Source organism: Clupea harengus, chromosome 10 (assembly GCF_900700415.2).
Source record: "Clupea harengus chromosome 10, Ch_v2.0.2, whole genome shotgun sequence".
Taxonomy (NCBI): Eukaryota; Metazoa; Chordata; class Actinopteri; order Clupeiformes; family Clupeidae; genus Clupea; species Clupea harengus.
The window spans coordinates 20118029-20133028 of NC_045161.1; the positions used below are offsets into that span (position 1 = coordinate 20118029).

General features: G+C 47.6%; 1 protein-coding gene across 5 annotated transcripts in view; it reads right to left on the reverse strand.

Annotated features, from left to right (window-relative positions):
- Window positions 1-15000, reverse strand: part of pde4cb (phosphodiesterase 4C, cAMP-specific b) — a 78491-nt gene that overhangs the window by 42684 nt on the left and 20807 nt on the right. For 2 of the 5 annotated variants that reach the window (XM_031574337.2, XM_012828271.3), the window contains exon 1: window positions 11864-12474. The exons of the other annotated variants lie outside the window; for them this stretch is intronic. In XM_031574337.2, the coding sequence (XP_031430197.1) occupies window positions 11864-12063 (200 nt within the window). In that variant the 5' untranslated portion in view covers window positions 12064-12474. Of the gene's footprint in view, window positions 1-11863; window positions 12475-15000 lie in introns of those variants that run through there. 5 annotated transcript variants of the gene reach the window in all.

The following is a 15000-nucleotide window of genomic DNA, read 5'->3' on the forward strand; positions in this document are numbered from 1 at the left end:
AGTGGTTTAAGTGGCAAGTGGTTTACCTTGATGCATATGCTTGCCCCGTTGGATTACACTGTATAGTTGTTTTTGCGGTTGCCCGGTTATATCGTTCTAACTCAATACTGGACTGGATTTCGATTGTTAATCCTCAGTAAAAGTTTGGATCTAAAAAGATCTAAAAATAGGGCCAAGGTTGAAAAATCCCAAAGTTTCCCTTTAAGCAGAAAGGTTGGTTACCTCTCTCCCTACAGGTCACCGTGGAGTCAATGCCAGATTCTAAATCACACCACACAGGTGTACATCTTATATATATAAATATAACACACATATAGACATACGTGAGAGTTCTCTCTTACACACACAAAAAGCCAGCAAGACAGACTGCAGCATAAAGACACGGAGATGATGAAAGACTCAGTCAGTGCCCACATCATCAGAAACATCATGGGCGCCTCAGAAACATCATGGGCCCCTCAGAAACATTAGAGCAGTGCAGAAAGTTAGGCACTTTAGAAGCGAGACCTGCCTTTACACTCAAGAAGTAATTCAGAAGGCACACACACACACACACACACACACACACACACACACACACACACACACACACACACGCACACACACATACCCTATACAGGAGTGTCTTCTTGCGGAGCCGTAGAATGATGGCAGGCTCCTCCTCGGGAAATATTTGTCCTTGTTCATCTTGCTTCATTTAGCATTGTGCGAGAAAACCTCTGGCAGCAGCAAGACAGGAGCACTAGCAGGAGCCATGACCGGAGGACTCCTCACACACACTCTCCACAACACACTCTCCAACCTGGAAGAAGGCCCCTCGGACAGAGGTGTGTGTGTGTGTGTGTGTGTGTGTGTGTCAGAGTGTGGGAGTGTGTGTGTGTGTGTGACAGAAAGACGGAGGGCACGAGACAAAGAACTGTCCAAAGGGAAAGAAGTGAGAATGTGTTGGAGAGGGTTGAGATGAAGGAGGGGAGGGGGGTGAGAACAGAAAAGTCTCCGACGTCACCAGCGCTCGCTCGCAGGTCCCGCTACAAGTCTCAACCCGACCATGCCGCTCGCTCGTCTCAGACCTCCCTGCCCCGCGGGCCCCCCGTCTTAATTAGACATCAGACAGGAGAGAGAGAGAGAAGAGAGAGAAAAAGAGAGAGAGAGAAGAGAGAGGAAAGAGAAGACTGAGTCCCTGATCTGTCTCAGCCTCACTCTCTTTCTCTCACCCTATCTCTCTCTCTCTCTTTCACTCCCTCTCCTTCTGCTGCACAACTTAAGATGTAGAAGACGTCAGCCTCTCTCTCTCTCGTTCCTCTTCCACGCGTCAAGACGATGCCACCCTCCGCTGCTGCTGTGTTCTGCTTCCAGCGACGGGCCGTCGTGGATTCTTTCCGCCTCAGAGTTAGTGATGCAGCCCTACGGTTCCCAGAGCCTATTAAAAAACTTTCCCTCTGTACGAGACAACGCCAACTCTCACAGCAACGCAACTCAACTCAACTCAACTTAACTTAACTCAGCTCAACTCAGCTCAACTCAACTCAACTCAACTCAACGCAACTCTACCGCCGGACTACTGCAGAGGAAAGTAAAAAGTATTACAAAAATAAAACAGAAAAAAACCACAAAAGGAAACTGAGGGATGAAACCAAGGGGAAGTGAATGCCAGCGCTTCACACAGCAGTGTGGGGAACGAGAGACCCTCCCAGGACGCTACTTTAGAGGGAGAGAGGAATGGAGAGATGGAGAGAGGGGTGGAGAGAGGGATGGAGAGAGGGGTGGAGAAGGGAGTTGCTGCCAGGTCACAGTGAGCTTCACTGGTCTGAGTGGGGCTACACTAGGCTGGGCTGGGTTGGGCTGTGTTGTTATTTTTGCAGCTGCAGAGTAAAGGAGAGAGTAAGTCTACGCCTGCTGCACACACCTGCACGTTCATATGATGAGCTGTTTTAAAGCACTCAAACATGAAGCTGACAGACTACAGACACACACACACACACACACTGATAGATATGAAGAAAGACACACAGATAGTCAGGCAAACAGACCGACAGACCGACAGACAGACAGACAGACAGACAGACAGACAGACAGACAGACAGACAGACAGACAGACAGACAGACAGACAGACAGACAGACAGACAGACAGACTAACTCAGATAGATTGGTAGGGAATGGCAAGTTAAAAGAGACCAGACAAACAGTCTTCCATATGCCCAGATCTTATCCTACAAATGTACAGATACACACACACACACACACACACACAGATAGTCAGGCAAACAGACAGTCTTCCATATGAACTGACACGGTAGACAGGCTCTCACGGTTTCTGTCAAAACGTCAATGGCCATGTTTGAATACCTATTACGAAATAATTAACCATGGTGTGTCTGCCTGCATGAATGTATGTGTTTCTTGCATGGAAATTGTCTCTCATATATTACAGGCAAGTCCATGTCTGTTTGTATCTAGTATTTATAGAGACATTGTCACCTTAAATGTCTGCAACAGCATACCCTGGAAGGCATGAAACTAGGTCAGTTGTCACAATTGAGTCAGTGCAAGCAGACATCAAGGTTATACTTGGGTATACCAGACTGATAGACGAGCAATGACAGACATCAAGGTTATACTTACATTTACATTACGTCATTTAGCAGACGCTTTTATCCAAAGCGACTTACATATATGTGCGACTTACAATGTATACACATTTTACATTTACACTGATGGCACAATGCACATCAGGAGCAATTAGGGGTTCAGTGCCTTGCTCAAGGACGCTTCGACAGGGAATCGAACTAGCAACCTTCTGCTTACTAAACGACATCTTTACCTCCTGTACCACTGTCGCCCCATATATACTTGGGTATACCCGACTGATAGACGAGCAATGACAGACGTCAAGTTATACTTGGGTATACCAGACTGATAGACGAGCAATGACGCGTGTGAAGCACCAATACTGACGACCTACAAATGTTTGATTGGAAAACACCACGGGGGTGGAGATCAATGTGTGAGGTTTAATCTCAGTCTAATATTTGAGTTGCAGAGTCACCACGTGGCACTAGGAGGGCAAGGTCCTGACATCTACTCACACCAATATCTATCACTAAATGAAGCCAGGGATTGTAATCATTTACAGTGTTAATCACCATTTATGAATTTTTCATGGACAAACAAAATGTAAACAAAATTAGTACTAGATGGCACAGATATTGAGATGAAACGTACAGCATGTATGTTAAGAGCCAGTCCATAGGATTCTGTTTGATTACGTTCCTATTGTAGGGTTCTGTTTTCATTACGTTCCTATTGTAGGGTTCTGTTGGATTACGTTCCTATTGTAGGGTTCTGTTGGATTACGTTCTTATTGTAGGGTTCTGTTGGATTACGTTCCTATTGTAGGATTCTGTTGGATTACGTTCCTATTTTAGGATTATAAGAGAGTCCACCATGCATCACACATTTTGGCCTGAGCAGCAAAAAGGGTTGTCAGACAAAAAGAACCTGAAGCTGGAATACGACAAATGAAGATATCAGGAGCACGAAGGCAAGAGCACAGTGTGTCGCTGGCAGGAACTGCTCAGGATCAGGAACGTGTGAGGTTGATAGCAGAGGGCAACACTTTGGCTGAGGTCAGTTAAAATACCGCAGACCAACGTCATAGACATCAGGCAGGGGCATCGCATTCTCTGCCTGACATTTTGAATACGGTCAGATTACTTCCAAGATTTAATGAGAGAGATCCTGATATATTCTTCTCATTATGTGGCAGTGTGGTAGAGGATCGTGGCTGAGGTTACTCTGAACGAACCTTGTTACTTCAGTGTTCTTGTGGGCAAAGCATCAGAAGCATTCACTGCCCGAGATGAAAACAGATAAATGCATTTAGGACGCTGTGTTAAAAGCATACAAACTGGTTGCCGAAGCTTACCGACAGCGGTTTCGTTATTGGAAGAAGGGAGAAACGGAAACTCACACAGAGCTAGAAAGAGAGATTAACAGTCATATTTAATCATTGGTGCACTGCTGTACGCATTGGTACCTTTCAGGGCTGATGCGACTTGATTGCGTTAAGCAATTTAGAAACGTCTTGCCTGATAGAATCACGACTTATAAACTGTAAATGAGCGTAAGGCAAAAACAGCAGTCAAAGCTGCAGTTTTAGCTGACAAGTTTGTGTTGACGCACAGGACAGGACATCATTAAAGCACATAGTTTAGGTAAAGGCTACCGTGAGCAGCGTGCTGGACATCTCACAGGTGGGTTCAGGGTTTTCTATCTCAAGTCTGCATCTAGAAAACAAACCTAATCATGGCAGAGCAGATCCCAGTAAAATCTCTTGTCATTATTGCTTTGAAAAGGGCCACTGGAAGAATAATAAAAGGTACTAAAAGAAAAGAGCCTCTGGAGCAGAAGTAGCAATGGAAAGCCAGGTGCGCTCATTATGTCTGGTGCGCACGCACAGACTGAAATAGTATCAAGGGTCAACATTAGGGCTGGGTCTAACCCAGAAAGTGGTGCTGGCCTAATCTGATTCATCAGGTCTCGTGTCTGCTGGGCCCAGCCAGGACTGATGCAGTTTTGATTCAGTTAGAGCTTCACCTGAAAATAACTATTCTCCTTTTATGGGCGACTTTGTCTCATTGGCGGGCAGTTCTATAAAGGTGCCAGTTAAGATACTGAGGGACACGGGGGGCGTCTGAGTCCTTTGTTTTAGAATCCATTTTGCCTTCCTCTGGGGGGTTCAATGATGTTTAGTTCGGGGGATTGGGTTGCAAGTCGTCACTGTTCCTCTGCACGGAGCGAAGCTGCAGTCGGTCCTGGTGCCGGTTGAAGTGGCGTCTGTCCTGGTGCCGGTTGAAGTGGCGTCTGTCCTGGTGCAGGTTGAAGTGGCGTCTGAGCTGCAGTCGGTCCTGGTGCAGGTTGAAGTGGCCTTGCAGTCCCTCCTCCACTGCCACAGTACACGGAGAACGTCTTATCTTGGGAAATCATTTGTCAGGAGAGCCTGTGCGGTGAGATGTGCCTCCACTCCTAGTAGTTAAAAATACTCCACCTATTCCACCTGAGTCTGACAGTAGTTGGCATAACCTTCCTGAAGTGTTCACAGCATGTGCAGTAACTTGTGAGCCTTGATGTGGGCATTGAGAGAGACGGCAAGCCTGAGTTGAAGCCTTGATGTGGGCACTGAGAGAGACGGCAAGCCTGAGTTTAAAGCCTGCTAGGCTGCCGGACCTACTCTTCTCTTTCTTGCAGTGATTTTGTTGCAGATCAGAAGGAGGTTTGGGTGGGTTTTGTCGACTAAGGAGCTACGTAGTTCAGCTAAGGGTTATCTTGCTCAGGATTGGCTGTTGGTCCGTAAGTGGTTGTCTGAGCAAAGGGTTAACTTGTTCAGGATCGACTGTTGGTCCGTAAGTGGTTGTCTGAGCTAAGGGTTATCTTGTTCAAGATCGACTGTTGGTTCGTAAGTGGTTGTCTGAGCTAAGGGTTATCTTGTTCAGGATTGGCTGTTAGTCCGTAAGTGGTTGTCCTAGCTAAGGGTTATCTTGTTCAGGATTGGCTGTTGGTCCGTAAGTGGTTGTCTGAGCTAAGGGTTATCTTGTTCAGGATTGGCTGTTAGTCCGTAAGTGGTAGTCCTAGCTAAGGGTTATCTTGTTTAGGATTGGCTGTTAGTCCGTAAGTGGTTGTCCTAGCTAAGGGTTATCTTGTTCAGGATTGGCTGTTGGTCCGTAAGTGGTTGTCTGAGCTAAGGGTTATCTTGTTCAGGATTGGCTGTTAGTCCGTAAGTGGTAGTCCTAGCTAAGGGTTATCTTGTTTAGGATTGGCTGTTAGTCCGTAAGTGGTTGTCCTAGCTAAGGGTTATCTTGTTTAGGATTGGCTGTTGGTCAGTAAGTGGTAGTCCTAGCTAAGGGTTATCTTGTTTAGGATTGGCTGTTGGTCAGTAAGTGGTTGTCCTAGCTAAGGGTTATCTTGTTTAGGATTGGCTGTTGGTCAGTAAGTCGTTGTCCTAGCTAAGGGTCATCTTGTTTATGATTGGCTGTTGGTCAGTAAGTGGTTGTCCAGGAGTCATGGTGCGGTAGAAGATCCAGTGATCTAGCACTAACTTCAGGACACCCATTCACTCATTCACCCATTTACCCATTTACGCATTTTCAAAGCACAGGCAAACGGAAGGATGATGCAATCTCATGAAATACATTTAATTTCTGATGCAATCACTGCCTTCAGAAGAAAAAAGTAAATTTTCCCAAGAGTGGTCTAAAACTTTTGTCCATTACTGTGTGTGTGTGTGTGTGTGTGTGTGTGTGTTGTTTGTATAGTTACTGCAATTCACATGTGGCCCCCACCCCCATGTTACAGTGCCCCAAGCCAGGCATGAGGAACAATAGCCACACCTCATACACAAACACTGTTGAAATGAATCAACTGAATACTCCATGTTGTATGACTTCAATGAATAGGCTGAGATGCAAAAGAAACCAGAGCACAGTTGGCTCAACTTTATGAATCAACACGAACAAACAACAAATACTGAGCCCCAAAACTGCTTTATTCAGCATCTGACTGCTCGTTATCATGCCACATGTGTGTGTGTGTGTGTGTGTGTGTGTGTGTGTGTGTGTGTGTGTGTGTGTGTGTGTCTGTGTACGTGTGTGTGTGTGTGTGTGTGTGTGTCCACCAGAGACCGCAGACTGCATCTATCAGCTGATTCACAGCTTTGCCCAGAGGCACCACCTAACGTTGACCCTGCTTTTAACCTTTCAAACCAACAAATGACCTGCATTTAACCTTTACCCTAGGGTTAGGCGTTAGACTAGAAGGAGACAAGCGCAGAGATGAATCACACACACACACGTACACACACACGTACACACACACACACACACCTAGGGTTAGGCGTTATACTAGAAGGAGACAAGCGCAAAGGTGAACAACACAGCAGGATGAATAACACTGAGATTAATGACACAAGCCACAAAAAAAACTTGGTAAAAAAGAAGGCTTTGAGTGCTGCTCTTTGATTGGCCCAGAGGTCTTCTATGTCTATGACTCTGTGCCCTGGGCGAACAGGGATGCACAGCTGATGAGACAGACGCAGGACCTGACTGAGACCATCTGTGTAACAACATTGACTGAGATGTCTACGGCGATCCCGGTCAGACATGAGTGTGTATGATCTCAGGGCAGTAAAGGAGTGTTTACGCTGTGACGGGGTTTACAGTGCGCCCCGGTCAGATCTGAGTCTGCATGATCTGTATGGCCTTTATGATGGGCTGTTTACCGTACGGAAGACGAGTGTTTACGCCACGTCCTCTCAGCACATTCTGATCAAGCTATGGCGCTAATCTGCGAGGCAGAGGAGGCAATGACGGAGGTGTGTGTGTGTGTGTGTGTGTGTGTGTGTGTGTGCGGAGGCAGAAGAGGCGATGACGGAGGTGTGTGTGTGTGTGTGTGTGGGTGTGTGTGTGTGTGTGTGTGCGGAGGCAGATGAGGCGATGATGGAGGTGTGTGTGTGTGTGTGTGTGTGTGTGTGTGTGTGTGCGGAGGCAGAGGAGGCGATGACGGAGGTGTGTGTGTGTGTGTGTGTGTGTGTTTGTGTGTGTGTGTGTGCGGAGGCAGAGGAGGCGATGACGGAGGCTAAGGAGTGTAAGTCTGGGTCTCAGCATGGCGGCTGCAGTCGCCTGAAGGCACCTCTGAGCCCCCTGAGACACACAGCACATTTCTGCTGCAGTGTTTACACACAGACATCCCCCCACACACACACAGACACACACACACACACACACACACACACACACACACACACACACACACACACACACACACACACACACACACACTGCTACAGTGTTTACACACAGACATCCCCACACACACACACACACACACACACACACACACACACTGCTACAGTGTTTACTGCCAGCCAGAACACACACCCCGAGCCCGAGCCCTCTCCCACAACCTCCCAACCCCATCAGAGCCTCTGGCACGTAGCCACCATGAAGCATTTTCCCAATCAACCAGCCTGATAACCAGCCAATCTGCTGGACTGACACCCACATACATTGTTGGAGAGGCTACTTCCTTGTCTGTCACCTTGTCTGTCTGGTTTTTACAATTTGTTATCTTAACTGCACTGTTTTGTCACACTGTTGTTTACCTTGTATGTCTGTCTGGTTTTTACGATTTGTTTTCTAAACTGCACTGTTTTGTCAAACTGTTGCTTATCTTTTTTTATTATCATTATTTCTTTCTTTTATTTCGGTATCTCTCTGTCATGCCCCCCCAAGGGACAACGGATGAAAAATAGCTAACCTAGCTAATTCCGGTGCATTTACATTTTTCTTGGGAAATGTTTATCAATGTACACTGTCCCTTTTCAAAAAAATAAACGCATAAGACTGCCCCACACACAACAGCAGTGCATGTTCCGTGTGTCTGTAGTTGCAGGCGTCTGGTTCCGTGTGTCTGTAGTCGGAGGCGTCTGGTTCCGTGTGTCTGTAGTCGGAGGCGTCTGGTTCCGTGTGTCTGTAGTGGGAGGCGTCTGGTTCCGTGTGTCTGTAGTTGAAGTGAAGGCGTCTGGTTCCGTGTGTCTGTAGTTGAAGTGAAGGCGTCTGGTTCCGTGTGTCTGTAGTTGAAGTGAAGGCGTCTGGTTCCGTGTGTCTGTAGTTGGAGGCGTCTGGTTCCGTGTGTCTGTAGTCGGAGGCGTCTGGTTCCGTGTGTCTGTAGTTGGAGGCGTCTGGTTCCGTGTGTCTGTAGTCGGAGGCGTCTGGCCGCTGCAGCCCCATGTGCCCAGGGGGAGTCAGACGGAGACGGTGCCTTCATGACAGACGGGGTAACGGGGCCTTCATGACAGACTCATGTCAGATTAGATCACAAGTGCTGCCCTGACTGACTGTAAAAGGTTGTGTTGACCTGATGGATGTTCACAAGGCCACTTTTGGTACTTTGAGACCCCTTTGGACAACATGTCCCTTTTTTATTAAATTCCTCTCTATTTTCTCTAAGTTCAGTTTCAGTTCAATGACCAACGTGCCAACATTAATTTTCCTATTTAACCCCCATTTCCACTGCAGCGGGAATGGGGGGGGTGGGGTTGGGGGTGGGGTGGGGTCTACCCAGCTTAGTCTTGTGACAAACGCACAGCCTCTGGAGGACCTCCCGCAGTGAGATGGACTTTCAAACACACGTGTAAGCGACCAGCTCAATGATTAGCCTAGAGTGGGCACAGACACAGCCTTCCCTATGGATTCACACACATGCTGTTTGTTGGAAGACATCAATCTGTAAAAAGAACACGAGAGGCCACGGCGATCAAAGAGCAAAAGCCCAGCCAAAACCCATATTTTAAAATATGACAAACATAGATGAGATCTAAAGCAAGCAGCCAAGGGCCCTTTATGGGGCAGTAAGCTGCTAGACCATGTTGGCATAAATATTATGTGTAGCGATTTGCATCAGAGTATTCTCCTATGACTAAATACGATATTTTTAAAGACATGTTTCATTACAGGCTTTTATTTCCATTACACTTTATCAGCATGTCTGATCGCTGGGATTTGAACCCATGTCATTGATGCTATCAACTACCTACTCTACCACTGTGCTACAGGACTTCTATAGAAGTGAGGGATTGTTTCGATTGTACCACCGACATACCATACCAATACAAACAAGAGAGAAGAAAAGTGTTAAATCAAGCATGTGTGTATATGGTTGCTTTAGACCCTGCAAATAAAATAAACAAGAAAGCGAAAAAAGCAATTTTATCCCTGGAGATCTTCATGAGTCAGTCAGCGTGCATGTCAGCGTGCATGTCTCCTGCATGTCACCTGCATGTCTCCTGCATGTTTCACCAAAACAAACTGCAAATCCATTCTGTGCAAGACAAGACAAGCCTGAGTTGAGAACTACAGCAGACACCTTTTCAGCTGTCAGCCTGTTCCCCTTAGTGTCCTCCAGTCCTCCCCTCTCTCTCAGCCGAACACACACACACACACACACACACACACACACACACACACACACACACACACACACACACACACACACACACACACACACACACACACACACACTCTGCTGCCCTTTAAGTCTGATCTGACTTTCACTCCAAAAACTTTGCTGCCAGCCTCAAAGGGGAAGCCGCGTCAGTTCAGAAAAGGGGAGTACTGATGAGGGGTTGGGGAGCTCTATCTCCTCTAGAAACACAAGCAGTAGGCCGCCTCTTCTGGAACATTCTCCTCCGATATGCAGATGCTCCGGGAGAGGTCTCACTGCTGACCCTGTGGTCACGACCCTCTCCGCTAAAAAACAGCTCTCTGACGTCACACTCAGCAGGGGCCACTCGCTGCCATCTGTGCAATCAAAACAATGCACCGGAAATGTTTATACGGGGGGGGGTGGGGGGTTGGTGGGCGGCAGAAGGGAACACACGCATTCCACCATGAAATGATTGCATTCGCTATGGCGGTGGGGGTGGGGGCGCGATAAAGCATCGGAATGGGAATGGCCATCTGAGAGGAGGAACTGGAAAATAAAACCGCGTGTAAATATTTGATTTGGATAAACTGGTCGACGTCTAAACGCCTCGGGAGGAAATAAATCTCACCAAACAAAACCGTGCAGGGATGATTGCAAAACAAAACAAAGCAAAAGATAACAAGTCTGCATGCATGCTTGACACGAAAATACCATAAACCCAGCGAAAACAGACCAAATCATATTCATTCAAGTCCAAATCAGGCTGTGTAGGCTCCATCATTAATTCTGTATCAACATATCTCAAACCACAGCGCTAACACAGGCCTGCCTCTTCAGCGCTGGCGCTCCGTGGCCACAGGACTGCGTGTGCTTCCTCTCAGACTGGAAACACACACACAAAAGCCTCTCTAATTTGGCAGCGGGCCACGGCGCTGCACCTACAGGCGGAGGACAACGTCTCCAGTCCTGAGCCAGAACAGGAGGACACGCTGAAACCCAAAAACAACCCTCTCCGCAACCTCTGCAGCGCGCCAAGCTGGAAAAAAAAGCACCGGGAATAATAACGTGTCCAGATAATGGAGGCACAATCCCTCTTTTCTTTCTTTCTTCCTTTCTTTCAGATTGCATTCATAAGAACAGAAACAGATTCAAGAAGCTCTGCCCAGTCAGAGGAGCCCAGGGACTGGGGGGGAGACTGGAGGCTGGAGACTGGAGCTCTGTGTGCATGGAATTATGTCTACTAGTAAGAACAAGAGCTTGTGTGTGTGCTGTGAGCACTAACTGTGTGTGTACGTTAACTGCTTTATCTGACTGGACCACAGTAAATGTGTATGTATGCGTATGTATCTGTGTATATGTGTGCGTGTGTGAGTGCTTCACCGATTCAAGTTAATTAGTGCATGTAAGGCTAGTACCTTTGTGTGTGTTCATGCTGAGCATGATATGTAGGTGAGTGTCACTAAGTGTATGAGTGTGAATACTGAATGTGGATGTGTGTGCACATGTATGTGTGTGTGTGTGTGTGTGTATGTGTGTTAAGCACTATACCTGAGTATTTGTGTGTCTGTGCACACAAGTACACATTGAGCTCTTAACCTGTGTGTATGTGTCTAGGTGTGTGTCTCTGTCTGTTTAGCCGTGTACCTGTGTGTGTGTGTGTGTGTGTGTGTGTGTGTGTGTGTGTGTGTGTGTGTGTGTGTGTGTGTATGTGTCGGTATGTGAGTGTGTTCAGTTCTGTACCAGTGTGTGTGTGTATAGGTGTGTGTCTGCGTGTGTTCACCATGGTACCTGGGTGTATATGTGTGTGTGTGTCTGCGTGTGTTCAGCGCGGTACCTGGGTGTATATGTGTGTGTGTGTCTAGCTGTGTGTGTTCTGCACTGTACCTGGGTGTGTATGCCAGTGTGAACCTTCTCTGAAGGGTGATGCTGCGGTTCATTTGAAGCTTCCTGAAGAGCAGAGGGGAGTTTCGGGGCGACATGCCAGGAGACCCCGCAGCAGGAGACGAAGCCCCCGACCGTGACCTCAGCCTGATGGGCTGTGTCCTGGCACTGGGGCTGCCGCACTCCCACGATCCTTCGCTCATGTTGCGGCCTGCTCCAGACCAACGCACACACGCAGCCGAGCGCCGGCCTCTCCTCGTGGTCCCGCGCGCCACTGAATCAACAAGGCCCCAACAGGTGCGCGGACACGCTCACAGCACGGCCAAGCTCCTGGGATCCGCGGGCATTTGGTCCACATGATTCACAGTGAGCGCGAATCCTCATCTTCAACCCCCCCCCACCTCGTAAATGATCCGAGCTGAGCTGAGCTGAGCCCTCGGGCCTGACTGTCCTCTGATTCTTCAGCAGTGACTAAACCCACACGCTCCAGCACAGTCCCAGAGTGCCGTGCGAGTGAGGGGAGCCTGGTATATGCACTTTGACAGACACAAACACAAGTGTGACTGGCTCGCCCCCTCCCCTACTGCCCCCCCTCCCCTCCCCTCCCGAAGCGGTTTGTTTACATAGCAAAGAGGCCTTCCCTCCACTGCCTAAATATGGCCTGCTGAAAGCTGCCTTGGAGGGGGGGGGGGGGGCTGCAGGCAGGACAGGACAAGCCAATAGCCAGAATGCATGAGAGAAAGAGAGAGGGAGGGAGAGAGAGAGAGAGGGAATAAAGAACATTCAGAGACATGCATGCCCCCCCCACACACACTCACACGCACACACACACACACACACATACACACACCTACATATAACGCCAATGAGTCATGCACTGGCCCCATGATAGCTGATAGTTTCATTATAATTTACTCCATAGACCTGGAGGTAATGGAGCCGTGTAAAGTGTTGACAGGGAGGTACAGGGAGGTTGGCAACACATGGTGGGGTTTGAAATGTCTGCCAGGTGGGCATCTGACTAGAGGCAGGTGCCAAGACCAAACACCAGTCACTGCCGTGTTTGCCATGTCCATGTCCAAAAAAAAAAATCTGAACATGGGGGCTGCGCGGTCTAGGGGGCGTTCACCTCTCTGTATGCTTGCAGTAAATAGTGAGGTGGTGGTGCCTTGTTGCCCGTAGTGGACGAGTTGACACCCCATACACGTACATCCTTTTTTGATTCGATTTGATTGATTTGGGTGTCCATTCATTTTCTGTTTAAGTTTAATCACCATTCTATATCAGTGCTTTTGAAAATTTGAATGGTAACTAAGAAAACCATAGTAAATAATGGTTGATTGAAAAGCTTCCCGTCAACGTAAATGCAATGAATTCTGTAGTTAAATAACATGTTATCTGGAGAACTAGCAAGCTGGCAAGCTACAGAATCTGGCCTTAGCCTGAATCAACTGTAACCACACAAACTATCCAATGTTATCCTCGTCCGTGACTAAAGAATGTACTACGAACTAAACAGGTTGTCCTTGTCCGTGACTAAAGAAAGTAGCACTACGAACAAAATATACATGTGTGGCAACCGGGGTATAAGCGGGATAACGGCCTTCAAGGCGGCGGAGGAAACTCTGCTTCGTGTAGTTCTTTGCCTCTGCCTCGTCCATTAATTTTGCATTAATGGGACATCTCGGCACCCAGTATCACTTACATAAGATCCTTTATATAGAGACATCTCTCGTCTTCACAGCTACTGACATGGAGTTATGTTTTTGGTCTCCGTCAGACGCTCTGTGTCAGGATGGGGACATACACCAACTGTGCTGGATTAGACCTCCATCTGTTCCTTCAGCAGGCGAGTGTGTGCTTGCCACAGCCTGGCAAACCTGCAGTGCTGGAGAGAAAAGGCTTTGATTCTCAGAGAAGATGATTCCCTTAACGGAGGAGAGTGGGAGAGCCATAGCAGGGCCAGGGAGGGAGGGAGCGAGGGAGGGAGGGAGGGAGGGAGCGAGGGAGCTGATTCAATCTGTACATTTCTCTACAGTTTCTCGCTGGTCCATTATACAGGCTTATGATTTCTCCTATTTTAAAGATTCCAACTGCATTTGCCTCCTATATTTAATATGAAATTGATTATAATTCAGATCATACCAAACCAATATGAAATTGATTATAATTCAGATCATACCAAACCAATATGAAATTGATTATAATTCAGATCATACCAAACCAATATGAAATTGATTATAATTAAGATCATACCAAACCAATATGAAATTGATTATAATTAAGATCATACCAAACCAATATGTAATTGATTATAATTAAGATCATACCAAACCAATATGAAATTGATTATAATTAAGATCATACCAAACCAATATGGATGCAGACTAACTACTTACATTAAAATATTTAAGCCTGAAAACAAATTTCAGTCTTAACTGACTTCACCATTTACCTGATTGGGTCAAGCAAATGAATGATGAAGTCAATGAATCAATGAAGTATGTAAATATAAATAAAAAATAATACAATATTGAAAGACTGCAGACATGCTTATAGTTGAGCACAGCAGGTGTATAGGACACACACACACGCACACACACACACACACATGCACACACAAACACGCACGCACACAGACGCACACGCACACACACACGCACACACACACGCGCGCGCGCGCGCACGCACGCACGCACGCACGCACGCACGCACGCACGCACACACACACACACACACACACGTCAGGGGTCAGGAACTGGACAAGTGTTTTTCTTCTCCCCGCTGAGGGGCCGAGTGAAGGTTTGCCAAATGCAGCCAGCAGATGGTGTACTGAGAGATCGTTCCCAGGGCAGCCCTGAGCTCAAGCCCTCTAACACACGCACACACACACACTTCCCTGGCTGGCCAAAGTCCCCCGTCCCGTCCCGTCCACCCCCCCCCCCCCCCCCCCCCCCCCCCCCCCCCCCCCCCCGCCCCACAGGGCACAGAGGGAGCAGAAGAGGGACTAAAGAGGAAGGAGGACACCAGTGGCTGGTGCAGTCAGGTTCAGTTTTATGACCTTAGATCATGTGATTAACTCATCTGCTTATGAGGAGATCAGCAGACTCCACAACACTAAAACTGGACTCCCACAGAAC